General features: G+C 43.9%; 1 protein-coding gene across 1 annotated transcript in view; it reads right to left on the bottom strand.

Annotated features, from left to right (window-relative positions):
• Positions 1-506: 506 nt before the first annotated feature.
• Positions 507-18,790, bottom strand: part of ghrhrl (growth hormone releasing hormone receptor, like) — a 45,554-nt gene continuing 27,270 nt past the window's right edge. The window contains exons 11-13 of the mRNA XM_079850010.1: positions 18,074-18,203; positions 2,073-2,114; positions 507-1,562 (exon numbers count right to left, since the gene is read on the bottom strand). Of these exons, the coding sequence (XP_079706136.1) occupies positions 1,461-1,562; positions 2,073-2,114; positions 18,074-18,203 (274 nt within the window). The 3' untranslated portion in view covers positions 507-1,460. The remainder of the gene's footprint in view (positions 1,563-2,072; positions 2,115-18,073; positions 18,204-18,790) is intronic.

The following is an 18,790-nucleotide window of genomic DNA, read 5'->3' as shown; positions in this document are numbered from 1 at the left end:
TTAACGGGATTTTCAGCTAAATTTAAACAGTAATGCAATTACGAAACACAAAACAACCCATTCAATAAAATTAAAAAGGTAACAAAAATATCAAACCACTGTTTTGGCCAGCAGAAATTGTTATCAAAAACATCTTGCCCAGGTTTCCATACATCTCACTCAGAAATCTATCACGGATCTATCAATTATACAAATCGTTAGCCTCATATCATAATTGCCTACGTCATATTTAAAAAAAAAAAAGGACTTAGGCAATTATGCTATGAGGCTAACGAAATGTTAAATACTATACTTAACACACACACACACAGTAGTGGCCTAAAGTGATGTCCTGAGGTGATATTTGTTTTTAATGACCCTACAAGTTCGATTAAACCATCAAAATATGCGGAACATACTTAAAAGATTAGGAATAAAACACTAATCATCTGAAAAGGTAAACTATACAGCTACAGTAAGTATAAAAAATGCATAGAAAAACAAAAATCTCACAAAAGCATACACTGACTACAACATCATCAGTTTTAATAATACCCTTGGTTCTCTCTTGTTTTTGCATGTGTTCATAATTTATGACAGCCTGGCCAAAGATGATTTACCGAACATTTTGACATGTTTCATTGCGTTATCAAAATAAATCAATTGCTTACAATACAATACAATGCACAACACACAAGCTCCTCCTGTCCGATTTTAGGGAAAAATCGGGTCCATCGGAGACGTGCAATGGAATTCCCGAAAATTCCCGAATAAACACCACAGACACAGAGTAAGAGTAAAACTATGTGCAAAATAAGATACACCGGTGTTTTGCAAGATGAGAAGTTTACTCTATGTATCTTCTTTTTACTACTTTAATTCATTTTACCCTAATTCATTTTGTAACTGTATCATTTATCTCTTTTAATTCATTTTATATCTGTTTTAATTCCCCCTGCTTTTATTTTGTGCTTATTTTCTATGCTAAGCACTAGTTTGAACTGCCAGTGTGATATTTTTTTTGAATAACTGTTTTAATTTTCCTTGCTTTTATTTTGTGATTATTTGTAATTCCTTTCTATGTAAAGCACTTTGAATTGCCATAGTGTATGAAATGTGCAATATAAATAAACTTGCCTTGCGTACAAAATCTTTAAAAGTATTTGAATAAAGGGTGAAGATGTCAATTACCCAAGACCAGACATCACTTTTAGCCACTGCTATTTGACAGCGGTTCTGTAATGATAAATTCCAGTATGCTCTCTAATGAATAGTTTTGAGTGTGTGTAATTCAGCCCAAATGTTCAGTATTTGAACACTATTAAAAGTGTCAGAATCCTTTTGGTGTCACTGTAAGTTGCAGCTTAGTGGCGATAATCTCACTTTAAGCCATTTGTTCTCATGTAAACAGAGCAATACAATTTGCAAACAGTGATTCATTCAGATGTGAGTGTTTTCTGGAGGCACTGATGAGTTTTAGTCTAGAACCGAGTGTCCATTTGACTTCCTTTGGCTCCAACAGGGACGACAACGTAACTCCCCTCTCGATATCGAATCCAGCGTGAGCGTATTTCATTCTGAACCTGACAAGCAAACACATATATGATATATAATCACAAAAACCCAGGAAAGATTTCTGTTTTATTAAGTTTAAACCCTACAACCACAACACCGTCTGTAGCCTAAAATATAATTAGTCATTAGTCATTATTAGTTCATGCAGTGATTTTGTTAGAAATGAGTTTCATTAAATGCAAGAAGCTCAGCTTTACCGTACAGCACAGGCTCAAATGCAATGCATTTTTATTATTCATCCTTAATTGCTTATTGGCCTTTGAGCAGTCCTCTTGTAATTCCCCAATCAGCTTCTTAATCAAATTAATAAAGACTGGCAAACATGTTTGTCAAGGATTTTGAGTACAAATGTTGTTTAGTCCTCAGAAAATGCTGATTATCTCCATTCAAACACAAAACTGACTTGCATGCACTTTACAGTTTGTAAACGAATAAGAGCTTCAGGACATTATTTTGAATGTTGGTGCATATTTTGTGTGTTTATGGTGTGTGAGGGCTATCAATCAATAATCACTCACCTCCTGGTTCAGGAAACAGTAGAGAACCGCCACAATAAGGCCCTTACGAAAATCAATGAAAAAGAGAAAGTCAGTGCAAATTGCAGAAAATGTTCCTCAGATCAAACATCCAAAATATTATAAATCCATCTCTCTTCCTCTCCCTTTCATCTTATATTGAGAGCTTTGAGACAAAAATTATATGCTTTTAACACAATTTCTGCAGGCCCATATACTTATGCATGATCATGGATGAATATCTGTGTGTTGTGAGGCAGCGGGATCAAATCTTAATCCATCAGGAGTGTCCATAAGATTAAAATGCAAGACGGTCCATCCGCAGAGAGAAATTGACTGGCAATGTGTTCATAAGAGAGTTAATCCAGATATTTCCATAGCATAATGACATCGAACAGCTAACATGTTTTACAAGTGTGACTCTGTTCAATGAATTAATTTGCATGCTGTTAATTGTTCCGTAGAATCCAAAAGGGTAAATTCAGAAGAATGCACATACATACTCTTTACCATGTAATAACGGTTCATCAAAATCCTCACTGGAAGTCATTCCTTAAACTGGCTCTTTTCAGTGAATCAAAAACACACAACTGTGTAGCGCGATTCACCAATGAATGACTCCTTTAAAAAGGCTCTTTTTAGTGAATCAAAAACATGCAGCGCAAACAGTTTAGCCCATGAACAAATGGTTCTTTTCAGTGAATCAAAAACACAACGTTAAACTGTGTAGCACGAATCACCAACAAATGACTCCTCTAAACTGTTTTTTTTTTATGAATCAAAAACATGCAGCGCTAACAAAAATTCATGAACAAATTACTCTTTTCAAATGGTTCTTTTTACTGAATCAAAAACATACAGAGCAACCAGTGTACACTGTAAAAAGTGAACAGTTGGATCAACTTAAAAAAATTACTTCAATTGGTAACACATAAAGAAATTAAGTTAAATTATCACGTTTTTCATGATAAAATGTGATAATTTAAGTTGAGAAAACTTAATTTCTTTAGGTGTTACCAATTGAAGTAATTTTTTTAAGTTGATCCAACTGTTCACTTTTTACAGTGTAGTCTGATTCACAAATAACTTACTCTCTTAATTACACTGGTTGTTTTTAGTGAATCAAAGACATATAACACAACAAATGAAGTCTGATTCATAAAATAATGACTCTTTTAAGACAGTTTTTTTTTAACAAATCAAAAACATACAGCACAAACAATGTTGTATATGATTCACGAACTAATGAATTTTATGAGTCTATGACTTACAAACTTTCTATAGTTTATAATTTTATAATAATTTTACAAATTGATATAATCAGTGTTTTACAGAAGAAATTCAGGTTAAACTTTTATTTGAAGGTTTCTTTGTTACACTGTAATTATACATTTTAGTAGTAATTCTTTAGTAACTACATGTACTTCCTATAGGGTTAGGATTAGGGTTTGATTTGGTTTAGTTGCATGTAATTACAGTATGCATAATTTAAAGCTATTACTAACTACATGTAACATATGACACTAAAAAAAGTGTTACCAATATTAAATTTAAAGATCTAGGACATATCAGCTTTTGGTTGTGTTGATTCCTTAAATAAATAGAAATCAAACTGCATAGTTTCGCCTCTGTTGTTAATTTATCAATATTTTTGTAATGTATCAAGTACCAAGGTTTCCATTACAGCATTGCCTGAGATAAATATTTCATATAAAAGTATAAAACACATTATAAAAGATAATAAATTATTATAAATGAAATTGAGATTCATACATCAACTGAAAGCTGAATAAATAAGCTTTCCATTGGTGTATGGTTTGTTAGGATAGAATAATATTTGGCCGAGATATTTGAAAATCTGGAATCTGAGGATGCAAAAAAAATCAAAACCATTGAGAAAATCGCCTTTAAAGTTGTTCATTTATGTTGGCGATTGTGCTGCATTCACTCACAAAAATAAATGTTTTATATATTTACAGTAGGAAATTTACAAAATATCTTCATGGAACATGATCTTTAATTAATATTCTAATGATTTTTGGCATAAAAGAAAAATCGATAATTTTGCCCCATACAATGTATTGTTGGCTTTTGCCACAAATATACCCGTGCGACTTGTGACTGGTTTTTGTGATGCAGGGTCACATATATATAGAGAGAGATAGAACCCTAAAATAGATGTCTTGAGATATCAATCCTGTCACTGATACAGCCATAGGCTCTGTAAACAGCAATCTGAAAACCGCCTGCACGATTCAATCATTTTCACTTTCGGTTGAGCTGACATGTCACTGTCTGACTAGTCAAGACAAAGAAAGAACAGTCTTACTTCAATGTTAGCCTTCAAAGAAAGTAATTAGCACTAAAAACCGCACATCACGGACATCATATTATGACTTAAATAAACTTTTACAAGAGGGTTACAGCCTTCCTCAAACTCCTGCATGGAATTAATCTTCAAAATTAGTTATCGGCCCTTCAAGAAACTCAATTAGCGTTCCGGCTAACTAAGTAATATCTCTAAAACCCCAAAGTCCATCTTCTGTCTCAACAGATCGAAGGTGAGTATGAGGTCTGCTCTGAGGTGGTGTTGATCAGAGCTCATCGACTGATCCGAGGGGAGCATATCTAAAGACTGGAATACAACACAAGACAGATTTTAAAACATACACTTGCCAACTTGTAAGTGGTCATAGAGAAAAAGAGGGTATCAAATCCCAGTCCCAGACTAAAATGCATGTTTGAGCTGTTTTAACTGAAAGTAACTTGCAGTGACATATCTTAAAATATGTCAGAGACATTTTTTTTTACTCAAGATGCACATCAGCAATGCTTTTTTTTTCTAAGGCACGTTTATAAAAGCTACTTAAATGTCCTAAATGAACTTAAGTTTAATCCTGGCTTAATCTAAACCCTGTCTGTGAAAACAGGCCTAAATGTCCAAAGGATCAGACACTAGACTTAAAGGGCAATGTTTTTCACAAACACTTTTTGTTATACTGGTTGAAACTCCCTTCACATCCTGATCAATAATAGAGGTGGTCTAAAATATTAATAAATGTACATTTATCTTCTCTGGCAGTCTCAGGACCAAACAATGTTCGTCCAATTATTGCATTCAATCCGAAGTGGTTTAAAAGAGTCTTTTGTTTCTGAATCAGACTATACGGTTTGCTCTGCATGTTTTTGATTCATTAAAAATAACTGGTTTAGAAGAATCATTTGTTCATGAATCAGATTATGCTGGCTGCTAATTTAGCCGGCCGACTTGTTGCCTCGCTTCCTAATCAGGCAATGACATTTTGTAGGCACACGAATGGTTCCTCACGAAACTCATTTCAGACAGACAAAACAACGGTTTAATGATCTACAGCAAAATAGAGCAAGCTTTGGTGATAACCAAGTGGTTTATGCCAAGTATTTGGCATATTTACCAAGTAATTACGCGATTTCTCGCTAGAAATGACATTAGAAGTGAAAAACGTCTGTCAAAAATGTACATTTACACACAAACTGACCACCAATCGCACTTTTCAGTTCTTTATTTTTTAGCTAAACTATCACAGAATGGAAAGCACAGGATTGTGGGATATCAAAGGCAGCGAAGGATACATCAGTGCTGCCTTCAAAAATCGATCAGATGAAGGTATCTCGGGATACAAAAGTGAAGGCAACATTGGATTCGCATGTGCTTTGATGCCTTCTGGAATGCAGCCTCCGAAGGCAGCATTTTTAAGCTTTCGAACGCAGCCGCTGTTTGTGTTTTCTGTTTTTGATTCATTAAAAAGATTTACAAGAATCAATTGTTGGTTAATCAGGTTTGGACCGCATGCTTTTGATTCACTAAAAAGAACCGCTTCAAACGAGTCATTTGTTCGTTAATTGAACTTTACTGTTTGGTATGCTTTTGTTTCGCTAATAAAAACAATAGCCTATGTGTTCTAATGTGTTCTGTTTGATATGATCAGACCGGATAGAATCATAACTGTTTGAAGCTTTAAAAAATATAAAAAAATCAGAGCCTGTGCCCATCATACACAACATGACTTTCTGAAAATCTGGGTGCGTCTTAATCAGCTCCCTAGCTCGCGAATCAGTATGTGGTGTACATTAATTCAGGCACTGGTAAAAACCGTGCTCACTACACACTGGGACACTGATGACTCTATTTCCGGCGATGTGACAACGTCCTCATTGTTCAAAAATTCTTCATGCCTTAAAATAGCTTGAATATAACTCGACACCCTTGTGTTAGGAGTTTGTGTGTTATTCTGCCCTCTGGTGTCCCTTCTGGGTATTTGCTTGCTTTTCAGATGGGTGTTCCTCCAGATAATTCACCAGACGCAGCGATTGGTTCGTCTCCACAACCAGCCAGAATAAAAGGACCACCCCAAACACCTTCCAGATGCCCTTTGTGCCACCGCGTGCTTGCGTCGCTGCCTTTTAATTCGCTCTTCGTAGGATTGAGTATCTTGCCAGAGAGAAAGAGTTCATTTAATGCTATGTCCTGCTATTGATATGAATCTGTATTGTCTAAATTACCTTATATAAATGTTGGGTGATTTGTACTGTCAACGTATTGAGGGCTGTAGGAGGTTTGACGCCATTTCTTTTGATGTACATATTTTGCACTCTGTTTTTTATTTAGGGAGTTAGGGAAGGATTGTGTATTTCATTTTCTTTTCTTTGGTTTAGGAATTTAGTTCATCTAACACGAAGGGGATTTTGTTTATTATTTTGGCCTTGTCATCCTCTGAAGTTGGAATTTGTTTCCTTTTGCCTGTAAATAAAAGTAAATACGTTTTCCTAATCTCTCTGGTAGTGAGTTCTCTTACGAGAGGTTCTCTCGTATTGCGTAAGGAACTTACGCTACGGGAAAAGTCATCTTTTCTCGAGATACTGAAGCCAAAAAATTATCCTTAATTTTTCATAATTTGTCAACGCAGTGCAGCAGGCAGCACAGCAGAGCTAGAGCGGGCAATACTGCGTGCTCATTGGCTGCCGCGCGGCAACTGCTTAAGCCTACCAGTGAGCCCCGCGTGACGTCACGCCCAATCAGGGTGCGCGCGCCCTCGCGCGTCACAGCCCGCCAGAAGGGGCGACGTCAGAGCGTATAAAACAGGGCTCGGAGGCTTAATTCTCTGATTTCTGTCTCTTCAGCGAAGCTCTTCGCATCGCTGCTCTCTGAGAGAAGCCGTCGCCGTCGAAACCAGCAACGAGCCAGCCTAGGACAGCCTGAGGAAGCCGGACGAATCTTCGCCGCCTTCAGCCTGCCGTGCCAGCTCAGCTATCCGGCGATATATCCTTTCTCATTATGTGTTTTACTGATGTATCTTTACACGAGGCGTTGTTTCAAATGCCTCGCACCACTCCCCGCTCTCTCTCCCTCTGTCGAGCCGCGCAACTGCGCCTCTCACAAGGTGTGTTAGAGATGCGGATGATTACGGGGCTCGCTCTCTCCCTCTGTTCGAGCCGCGCAAAACGTGCCGCTCACAAGGGATCGCAGACGCGTACGGTCACGGGGCTATCTTTCTTTACGTTACAAGAAAGCTACCCCCCTCCCCCCCGCCCGCCGTCTCCCGGCGAAAGGAGAAGAGAGTGTTCTAGACCCGCCAAGGCCGGTCTAACCTCCATCTCTAACATATTTCTCAGTCCCCTCCTAGTTCAGGCTACTGGGAATATCTATACTGCAGTAAACGAGCCTGTCACAGTACACGCACGCCTGCAAACAGGATAACGCTCTCTGGCTACTCGCCCTCCCCGCACTCTCTCCCTCTGTTCGAGCCGCGCAGACTGCGCCGCTCACAAGGGATTGCAGAAGCTGACAGTCGCGGGGTTAGTTTTCTTTACGTTACAAGAAAGCTACTGTCCCCGCGTCCGTCACTCGCCGGTGATAGGAGAAAAGAGAGTGTTCGAGTCTCACCGTGGCTTGGCTACCGCCTTTCTCACATATTTCTCAGTCCCCTCTAAGTTCAGGCGGCTGGAAATATTAATATTGCAGTAAACGAGCCTGTTACAGTACACGCACGCCTGCAAACATGATAACGCTCTCTGGCTACTCGCTCTCCCCGCACTCTCTCCCTCTGTTCGAGCCGCGCGGACTGCGCCGCTCACAAGGGATTGCAGAAGCTGACAGTCGCGGGGTTAGTTTTCTTTACGTTACAAGAAAGCTACTGTCCCCGCGTCCGTCACTCGCCGGTGATAGGAGGAAAGAGAGCGTTCGAGTCCCACCGAGACTTGGCTTCCGCCTTTCTCACATATTTCTCAGTCCCCTCTAAGTTCAGGCGGCTGGAAATATTAATATTGCAGTAAACGAGCCTGTTACCTTACACGCTCGCCTGCAAAACATGACGACGCTCCGGCTACTCGCCCCGCTTCCCGCGCAAACTGCGCCGTTCTCAGGGATGTCAGAGCGGACGGTCACGAGTAATGCTCAGCACCCCGCGTGCCTCACTCACCGGCGGAATGAGGAGGGAGATGTTTGTAGCCCCGCTGAGGCCGGGCCATTCTCCAATTCCCATACGTTTCTCAGCCCCCTCTGAGTTTAGGCGGCTGAAAATGTTAATGTTGCAGCAACGAGCCTGTTATAATACACGCACGTCTGCACGCTATCGCCGACGAAAAAACATGACCCGCACTCTCTTATGCTCGAGCGAACCGATAGTCTATGCACTCTTCCCCTGTGGCTCAGTGGCAGAATAACAGGCTTTCACACCAGAGACCCGTGTTCGATCCCGGCTCTGGCAGCAAAAAATTTTATGCTGTTCGCTGATCCAAGCTCGCGGCCAGCTTCTCACACGCAGAAAGTGTGTGTATTGCAGCCAATGAGTCAGTTATACAACTCGCTCGCCTGCACACAAACGCTGTTCGTACAGCGGCCCAGAAAATCTGGCAAAGAGTGTTAATTCTGGTTATTCGGCTCACGCCGACGGTGTTTGAGTGTAGTAAATATGCCCACGACCCAGTGTTCATTTCTACACACAAGCACAATTCCCCCTGTGTACCCCACAGAGCACACTCACATAAAGCGCGCACTTGCCGCTCGAGTGTTAAGTGTAGGAAAGGTGCCCGCTCACGAGTGCTCACAACCACACGCTGTTCGCTCTGTCTCACACGTTCAGGGCTCAGATATCGCCACTGCCACCGGCCGTGTTTTAATAAAGAGTCCTGTGCCCGCTCCCCTGCGTTCACACTCTGCTATAAACACTCACGCGCGCTCTCTCAGCGCAATCCGGCCGGTCACTGCTATCAGCGAGTCCCCGTCTCGCAGCACTGTCTCAGCGCGCACCGCGCGCCCGCCACTGCAGGTCCCTCGTCCCACGCTATGCAGCGGGCAGGACTCAGAGGCCATTCGACCCCTAGCTATGAGTGCGAATGCATGGAAAGCTATTCCGGGTGTGTCGACATGGGTGCTGGACACGGTAATACAGGGCTATTCGCTACAGTTCAGTCGTCGGCCTCCGCGCTTTCAAGCCCGGACCGAAATGAAAGTGAACGCAGAAGCAGCCCATCTGCTTCATGCAGAAATAGCGAAGCTGCTACAAAAAAAAAAAAAAAAAAAAAAGGCGATAGAGAGAGTTCCTCCTTCTCTGACCGAGGCGGGCTTTTACAGCCGTTATTTCCTCGTGCCCAAGAAGGACGGTGGGCTCAGACCCATATTAGATCTGAGACATTTGAACAGGGCTCTCATGAGACGGCCGTTCAAAATGCTTACGACCAGGCAGATCCTCGCGCTAATTCGCCCGAGGGACTGGTTCATATCTCTCGATCTGAAAGACGCGTATTTTCAAATCCAGATTATACCCCGTCACAGGCCATTCTTGAGATTCGCCTTCGACGGCCAGGTGTATCAATATACCGTCCTTCTGTTCGGCCTGTCCCTAGCACCCCGTACATTTACGAAGTGCATGGATTCAGCTCTCGCTCCCCTGAGAAAACAGGGCATGCGAATTCTGAACTATCTGGACGATTGGCTCATTCTAGCGCAGTCAAAAGAGGAACTCATCTCTCACAAGATAGCGCTTCTCAGTCATCTGGAAAGCCTGGGTCTTTCGGTGAACTGGGCCAAGAGCTCACTTATCCCCAGTCAGTCAATTTCCTTCCTAGGAATAGAACTGGACTCGGTGGCGATGACGGCCAGGCTGTCAGAACAGCGCGCGCGCTGTGTTCGACACCTCGCCGCATCCTTCCAAAAGGGCAGATACCTCCCTCTGAAACGTTTCCAGAAGCTGTTAGGCCATATGGCATCAGCCGCAGCGGTCCTACAGCTGGGTTTACTTCGAATGCGCCCGCTTCAATGCTGGCTGAAATCGAAAATACCCCGCGGAGCGTGGGTTTCGGGCAGCGCTCAAGTCAGCGTGACTCAGGTCTGTGTCTCAGCCCTGCAGCCCTGGCTAGCGCCCGAATGGTACTGACAGGGAGTGACAATGGGAGTCATCTCACACCGCAAAGTGGTCTCGACAGACGCGTCCAACATGGGTTGGGGAGCGCTTTACGGGGGCAGACCAATCTGCGGCCCCTGGTCGGGCCCAGAGCGGAACCTCCATATAAACTGTCTGGAGATGTTAGCGGTCGAGAAGGCTTTGAAGCATTTTCTCCCATACTTGCGGGGACACCACGTGCTAGTTCGCTCAGACAACATGTCAGTGGTGTCCTACGTGAACCGCCAGGGCGGACTCAGATCCAGAGCCCTGCGCGCTCTAACAGAACGCCTTTTGGTCTGGGCTCAGGGCTCGCTGCGCTCGCTGAGAGCCGCGCACGTGCCCGGGCACCTGAATGACGACCCGGACAAACTGTCCAGGGACAATGTTACCCCAGGGGAATGGGCGTTACACAGCCAGACGGTACAGACGTTGTGGCGCCGCTTCGGCGAAGCGAAATTGGACCTTTTTGCCACAAGCGAGAACGCTCAGTGCAAAAGGTTCTTTTCGAAGAGCAAGGATGCGCTGGCCCAAGTTTGGCCCAGTGTCCCGTTGTACGCTTTCCCCCCGATCTCAATGCTGCCTCAGGTATTAGCAAAGATCAGGGAAACGCGCTGCGCAGTGCTCCTCATAGCCCCGCACTGGGAGAACCAACCCTGGTTCCCGGAGCTGGTGAGCCTGTCAGACACAGCCCCGTGGCCGATTCCGGCGAGGAGAGACCGTCTCTCTCAAGCCCGAGGGTCAATTCTGCATCCCCATCCAGAGCGCTGGTCTCTGCATGCGTGGGTAATCAACGAATATTCGCTGATCTGCCAGAAGGGGTAGTTAACACGACCTCGCAGTCCAGAGCCCCCTCGACGAGGCGGCTCTATGCGTCTAAATGGTCAGTGTTTAACAAATGGTGTGCAGGGAAGAGTTTGAACTCTCAGTCCTGTGGGGTTCCACAGGTTCTGAACTTCCTCCAAGAGCTCTTGGACGCGGGCAGGTCCCCCTCCACGCTCAAGGTGTATGTTGCGGCGATTGCTGCGTTCGCCGACTCGGCGCGCGGCCGCGCACTAGGAAGAAACAAACTCATTACCCGTTTCCTGCGAGGCGCCAGGAGGCTGAACCCTCCGCGGCCACCTTCGGTTCCGATATGGGATCTGTCTTTGGTCCTGGAGGCCCTTAAAGCTTTTCCCTTCGAGCCGTTAGACTCTGTGGGTCTCTAATACCTCACTTTCAAAACCGTTTTTCTGCTGGCCCTCGCCTCAGTAAAACGTGTGGGTGACTTGCATGCGCTATCAGTTAGCGCGTCGTGTCTCGAGTTTGGACCTAACGACTCGTTAGTCATTCTCAAACCTAGACATGGCTATGTCCCTAAAGTGTTGGGTACTCCTTTCAGAGCACAGGTTATCTCCCTCTCAGCCCTGCCGCCGGCAGCCAGCGAGGTCGATAATAACCTCCTTTGCCCTGTCAGGGCGTTAAGGCTTTATATTACGCGCTCTGCAGCCTTCAGGCTCTCAGAGCAGCTCTTTGTTTCGTTTGGTGGGCACACCAAGGGTCTCGCCGCCTCGAAACAGACGCTATCCAGATGGATAGTGGACGCTATTGCGACAGCATACGCGTCCAAAGACCTGCAGTGCCCTCTGGGCATACGGGCTCATTCCACCAGAGGCGTTGCCTCATCGTGGGCATGGTCCAGTGGGATTTCCATTTATGACATTTGTACGGCAGCAGGCTGGGCCTCCCCGTCTACATTTGTTAGGTTTTATAACCTGGAAGTTCCCGCCCTGCAGGCTAAACTTCTTGCAGTCTAAAATCATGTTCATGCCCTGCTCTTCGCAGGCTGGATATTAGATTTGACTCTTCTGGTCGAGCCGCACTTTCAGGGAAAGCTTTTATATACAGACCGGCTGCGCCGCTCTGTTTCTCCCTACGGGTGCTTATGTACATGTGTTGGCCCGCATTGCTGGCCACCTCTCTCCCCACTCTTCACTCCCCGGGTCCCCTCCCCCTGGAGTTGTGTGTGGATGCATGGCGCGCACGGCGTTGACAAAGGGTTCCCGTAGCGTAAGTTCCTTACGCAATACGAGAGAACCTCTCGTAAGAGAACGATACTCGGTTACTCACGTAACCTCGGTTCTCTCTAGAGAGGGAACGAGTATTGCGTTCCCTGCCGTGCTTGCGCCTCGAGCTCATGTCGCTTCATTCGACAGAAACCAGAGAATTAAGCCTCCGAGCCCTGTTTTTATACGCTCTGACGTCGCCCCTTCTGGCGGGCTGTGACGCGCGAGGGCGCGCGCACCCTGATTGGGCGTGACGTCACGCGGGGCTCACTGGTAGGCTTAAGCAGTTGCCGCGCGGCAGCCAATGAGCACGCAGTATTGCCCGCTCTAGCTCTGCTGTGCTGCCTGCTGCACTGCGTTGACAAATTATGAAAAATTAAGGATAATTTTTTGGCTTCAGTATCTCGAGAAAAGATGACTTTTCCCGTAGCGTAAGTTCCTTACGCAATACTCGTTCCCTCTCTAGAGAGAACCGAGGTTACGTGAGTAACCGAGTATCGACTCATTTCACTCTTTTTTTAGTTACGACACAGACCCCTAGACGGTCGTAACAAATGGGGGCTCGTCCTATCTTTGTTTAAGGGAAGAGAAAACTAATGAAATTGGCTTTGAATGTTTGCGTTTCTCTAGTGGTTTTCATTTTAAGGAGGAGGGAATTGGAAATTACTTCTAAATTCGAATTAGATCACTTTGCCATTCAGCCATCAGTACAGCAACTAGATATTTGTCGCAAAGATGATTTGTTGGCTATTGCGGATTTGTATCAGATTCAGGTTATTCGTGGTGCAAGGAAAGCAGAAATAAAAGGAGTGATTTATAAGTATTTGATGGAGCAGGGGGTTTTATCTCAGGAACGTGAAGCAGGTGTTGCATTTGACATGTCGGCTTCCAGGGGCGAGGGGGCGGAGGAACCCAAACTCACGGAGCTGGTTAGCATAGATCCTGCTAATTTTCCGTCTCCTAGAGATCCTTTGCTGGCAATCAAATTGAAAGTGCTGGAGATAGAGCTGAGTAGACAACAGTATCAGAATCAGCTGTTGCAGGTGCGGGCAGTTGAAATTGAGACTCAGCGAGCAATCAGGCTCAAGGAGCTGGATCTGGGTCTAAAAGCCCAACAACAGCTCACTTCCCCGCTGATGGGGCGCCCAGCGTGAATGTGCCAGTTTCAGCTCCTGTTGATGCTTCCACTCCGAGTTCCGTTCCTGCACCACGATCGCCTTTTCAAGTAAGTGAATTTGATATTAGTAGACAAATTGCTTTAGTCCCGTTGTTCCGTGAGAGCGAGGTTGATACATATTTTAATGTATTTGAGCGTATCGCAGCTACGTTGAAGTGGCCGCGCACTGTCTGGCCACTTTTGTTACAATGTAAATTGGTTGGAAAAGCGCAAGAAGTCTGTTCTGCTTTAACGCTCGAACAGAGTTTAAATTATGATGAGATGAAGAATGCTGTCTTACGTGCTTATGAGTTGGTGCCTGAAGCCTACCGGCAGAGATTTCGTTATCAAGTGAAAACCACTAGTCAAACGTTTGTAGAATTCGCACGTGATAAAGCAAATGTGTTCGAGAAGTGGTGCGCAGCGAGCAAAGTTACTACGTTTGAACAGTTAAAGGAATTGATGCTGTTGGAAGAATTTAAGAATTGTCTTCCCGAGAAAATCGTGATTTACCTAAATGAGCAGAAAGTTTCTTTTCTTTCCGAAGCAGCGGTGTTTGCGGATGAGTTTGTGCTGACTCATAGAGTCGTGTATTCGTCTCCCACGAGACGAAATGTTTCCAATCGTGTTCGTAACGTTAGTCCTAAAGATACCACAGCCGTATCAAGGAGGGCGTTGGGGGCTGTTAATGATGAAATTCGTGAGTGTTTTTACTGTCATGAAGTGGGACATCTCATCGCTGTCTGTCCCTCTCTCAAGGGTAAAGCGGGCAGGAAAACATACGCGCCGAAGGGCGTTGCTTTGGTTGAACATTCCTTAGTTACTATTGGGTCAACAGATACTGACGCAGGGTTTGAGCCGTTTATTGTTGACGGTGTTGTGTCACTTACGGAAGACTCGGATATGAGAAATGTTCGTATCCTTTGTGATACTGGTGCGAGCCATTCCTTAATCTTAGAAAGTGTGTTACCGTTTTCAGAGCAGTCAAGCTGCGGTTCGAGTGTATTGCTTCAAGGTCTTGGTTTGTCAGTTGTTAGAGTTCCGTTGCACCATGTACATATGCGCTCTGGTATTGTGTCGGGGAAAGTTAAACTGGCTGTGCGTGCAGAGTTACCAGTTAAAGGTGTATCGCTCATATTAGGAAATTACTTGGCGGGTGACAAAGTTTTCTGTTTACCAGAAGTGGTAGATGTTCCGGTTGCGTACGATGATTATGATGATGTGCAGGAAGAATTTCCGAATGTGTTTAGCACGTGTGTAGTAACCCGAGCACAGGCTCAAAAGTGTAAAGACACTGTTGACCTGTCGGAAACCTTTTTGAGTGAGGGTAATTCCGAGGAATCTGATGTAGTAGAGCTGAAAGTGTACGCAATTCCTAATGTTGATTTACCGTGTGAGCGGGCTACGTTAATTGAGGCACAATGTACCGATCAAACTCTTTCTCACTGTTTTGCAGCAGCTGTCGAGCAGACCGTTTTGTCAGAACACCCTGTTGCCTATTTTGTTGAAGAAGGCGTGCTGATGCGAAAGTGGTCACCAAATCGTGTCAGAGATGACTGGGGCACTGTTTTTCAGGTGGTGATTCCAAAAACTTTTAGAGAACAGGTGTTGAGTGTGGCACATGACCACGAACTTTCCGGCCACCTAGGTATTCGAAAGACCTATGATTATCTATTGAAGTATTTCTTTTGGCCATCAATGAAATCTGACGTAGCAAAATTCTGTAAATCGTGCCATGCTTGTCAAATGGCTGGCAAGCCCAACCAGGTTATTCCCCCAGCCCCATTGAAACCGATACCAGTGATTGGTGAACCGTTTGAGCGGATTATAATCGACTGTGTTGGGCCATTGCCTAAAACAAAATCCGGAAATTTGTATCTGTTGACTTTAATGTGTGCATCGACTAGATATCCTGAGGCGATTCCTCTCCGTTCACTTAAAGCTCATGCAGTTGTTAAGGCAATTATTAAATTCTTTACGACTTTTGGGGTACCTAAATGTATCCAGTCGGATCAAGGAACCAACTTCATGTCTAAAGTGTTCGCTAAGGCAATAAAAAAGTTGAACATCAGGCATCAGGTATCTAGTGCATTTCATCCACAGTTGCAAGGGGCTCTTGAAAGGTTTCACCAAACACTTAAGTCTATGCTCCGAACCTTTTGTGTTGAACAACCAAAGGAATGGGATGAGGAAATTCCCCTTTTGTTGTTTGCCATTCGAACTACAACTCAAGCGTCGCTCGGATTTAGTCCGTCAGAGCTGATCTTTGGACACACGGTGCGCGGTCCTTTGAAAATTTTGCAGGAGCAGTTTTTGTCTCCTACTCTTCAAGCCCCCGTGAAAAATGTCCCAGAATATGTCAGTTCTTTTCGCGAAAAACTACACGAGATGTGGAAACTGGCAAAACGATCGCTTGACTCGGCACAAGACCACATGAAGTGTCGCTATGATCAAAAAGCTGTCCAACGTTCATTTTGTGTCGGAGATAAAGTTTTAGTCTTACTACCTGTGCCTGGTGCAGTACTGAGAGCTAAGTTCACTGGTCCCTATGAAATTAGCGAAAAATTGAGTGATACTAACTATGTTGTTTCCACTCCTGAACGTAGGAAGAAGTCACGGGTCTGTCATGTCAATATGCTTAAGACATATGTGTCCCGGCATGATTCTGTGAAGATGTCTCCTGTTGTCACTGTTGCACCAGCAGTGGAGTCCCTTGCAGAATACTCTCCAGAAAGTGATGATTCGATGATGAATAGCGCCGCTTTCACTACTGCCCGTTTGTCTAACTCAGAAACCTTGTTGAATCTTTCTTCTAAGTTATCTCACTTATCAGTTTCTAATCAAGCTGATATTAGAACCTTGATTCAGAGTTATCAAACCTTGTTTGGTGATTTTCCTTCGATGACACAAGTGTTAACGCATGACATTGATGTCAGTTCACATGCGCCTATTAAACAAAATGCTTATCGGGTAAATCCAGTTAAGAGGGAACTTATGAGACAAGAAACATGGTATTTACTTGAACATAGTTTAGCTGTCCCAAGTTCTAGCCCTTGGTGTTCTCCATGTCTTATAGTGCCCAAATCAGACGGGTCATCACGTTTTTGTACCGATTACAGGAAGGTAAATTCGGTGACAAAAGCTGATTCTTTCCCCATGCCACGCATGGAAGATTGTGTTGACCGTGTCGGGAACGCAAAGTTTGTGACGAAATTAGACTTGCTAAAAGGATATTGGCAGGTGCCCCTTTCGGCGCGTGCGTCTGAGATTTCGGCGTTCGCCACCCCTGATGTGTTCTTCTTACAATATCGAGTAATGCCTTTCGGACTTCGAAACTCGGGTGCTACTTTTCAAAGGCTTATGTCTGTCGTGTTGTCCAACATGTCTAATTGTGAGGCTTATTTAGACGATGTTGTGTGTTATGGAGACACATGGGAAGATCATCTGAAAACCTTGCGTGGAGTCTTTGAGCGACTTAAAGCTGCTAATCTTACTCTGAACTTAGCCAAGTGTGAATTTGGGTGTGCTACCGTCACCTATTTAGGGAAAGAGGTTGGAAGTGGTAAAGTTCATCCTTTGAATTTGACATGCACAGAGAAGTCCAAATTAAACAATTCCCCATCGTAAGTACACATTGATGGCCTAAGACACGAAACGAGCGGTTTGTGTGAGAAAACGAACAGTATTTATATAGTTTTTACCTCTTGTACACAACCACGTCCAAGTGATCTGAGGGCGCGCGCGCGCTTCCTGCGTTCTGGCTGAGTCTGCGCAAGCGCCGGAAGTGATCTCTCGCGCGTGTACGTCACTCATTGTTTACACAGAACAGAGATTGTAGGTAAGACGGCTACTATATATATAAATACTGTTCGTTTTCTCACACAAACCGCTCGTTTCGTGTCTTAGGCCATCAATGTGTACTTACGATGGGGAATTGTTTAATTTGGACTTCTCTGTGCATGCTCTTTGAGACAGTGACCACAGACCTGCATTATATGACTGACAAGAACGGTTTAACCTAAAAATGTCAAAATTGAAACTACTGCGGAAACAAAGACAACTACATCTTGGATGCCCTTGAGGTAAGCTAAAACATACCAAAATTTAATTTCAAAGTGAACTATCCCTTTAATATGGCCGAGTCCCTGATCAGTGCCCTGACTAATGAACTAGGGACGCATCCTCTGTCAACTCTGACTACTGAAAATCTGCAACTATTGGCAACTAACGTTAGCATCGATGCGTCCAGACTAAAGTCGGGCCGAAAATCTGAGCAAAAATCGAGTAGCCTATTCCAGCCTTAGTAAGTCTTAGTTCAGTAGTTTTACACTCCCGCTGAGGTTTGGGTTTAAGCTGTGTTGTGCTGATAGCGGGCTGGATAACCTGGAAGGAGCCCAGACACAGCTCGATGCAAAGCCGCAGGCTCACGCTGAAGTAGTCTGGGAGAAAGCTGAAGACCATGTAATGAGTGCCGAAGAGAGGGATGAGGAGGAGGGTGGACTTGGTCAGTCGCCTGAGGGAAGGAGAGATAAAACATGGAGAGGAGGAAGGGTAAAAGGTTATTGGGTAGAGCTGGGTGCTTCCAGAAAGCATCATTAAAAAAGAAACATGAAAGCAATCTGTATGTCTTGAAGGCTATTGAGACCAACATGAGAGATTTGTGTGAAAGAAATCTATAGCATGTCACTTTAGGTCATGATATATGAGAGAAACCATGTCGATTTGGTATCAATGATGCATGGATGAAGAATAAGGTGTGTTTGTAGCATTTCATTTTCATTGTTTTCTAAAAAAAATAACATAAATAACAATAGCATACTGGTGGTGAGAAAATAATGACAACATTTTTATTTTTGGGTGAACTATTCCTTTAATATTCACAGGTTTCCTCTGCATATGCACATTGATGTGAATATTCGTAAGTGCATTATAAATACTGTTATTTATAGCTCTTGTTTGTATTGTTCTTCATTTGTAAATCAGATAAAAGCATTTGCCTAATAAATATACATGAATGAAAACATGTGCAAACAGTGCAATGATTGTAATTGCTCTGCTAATTTATAAAACACAAATGTAAAATGTATTATTTACAGAAGA

The sequence above is a fragment of the Squalius cephalus genome (genome assembly GCF_949319135.1).
Source record: "Squalius cephalus genome assembly, chromosome: 18".
NCBI classification, from domain to species: domain Eukaryota; kingdom Metazoa; phylum Chordata; class Actinopteri; order Cypriniformes; family Leuciscidae; genus Squalius; species Squalius cephalus.
Note: the sequence above shows the minus strand (reverse complement) of the source record. Positions and strands in the feature narration are given on the sequence as shown.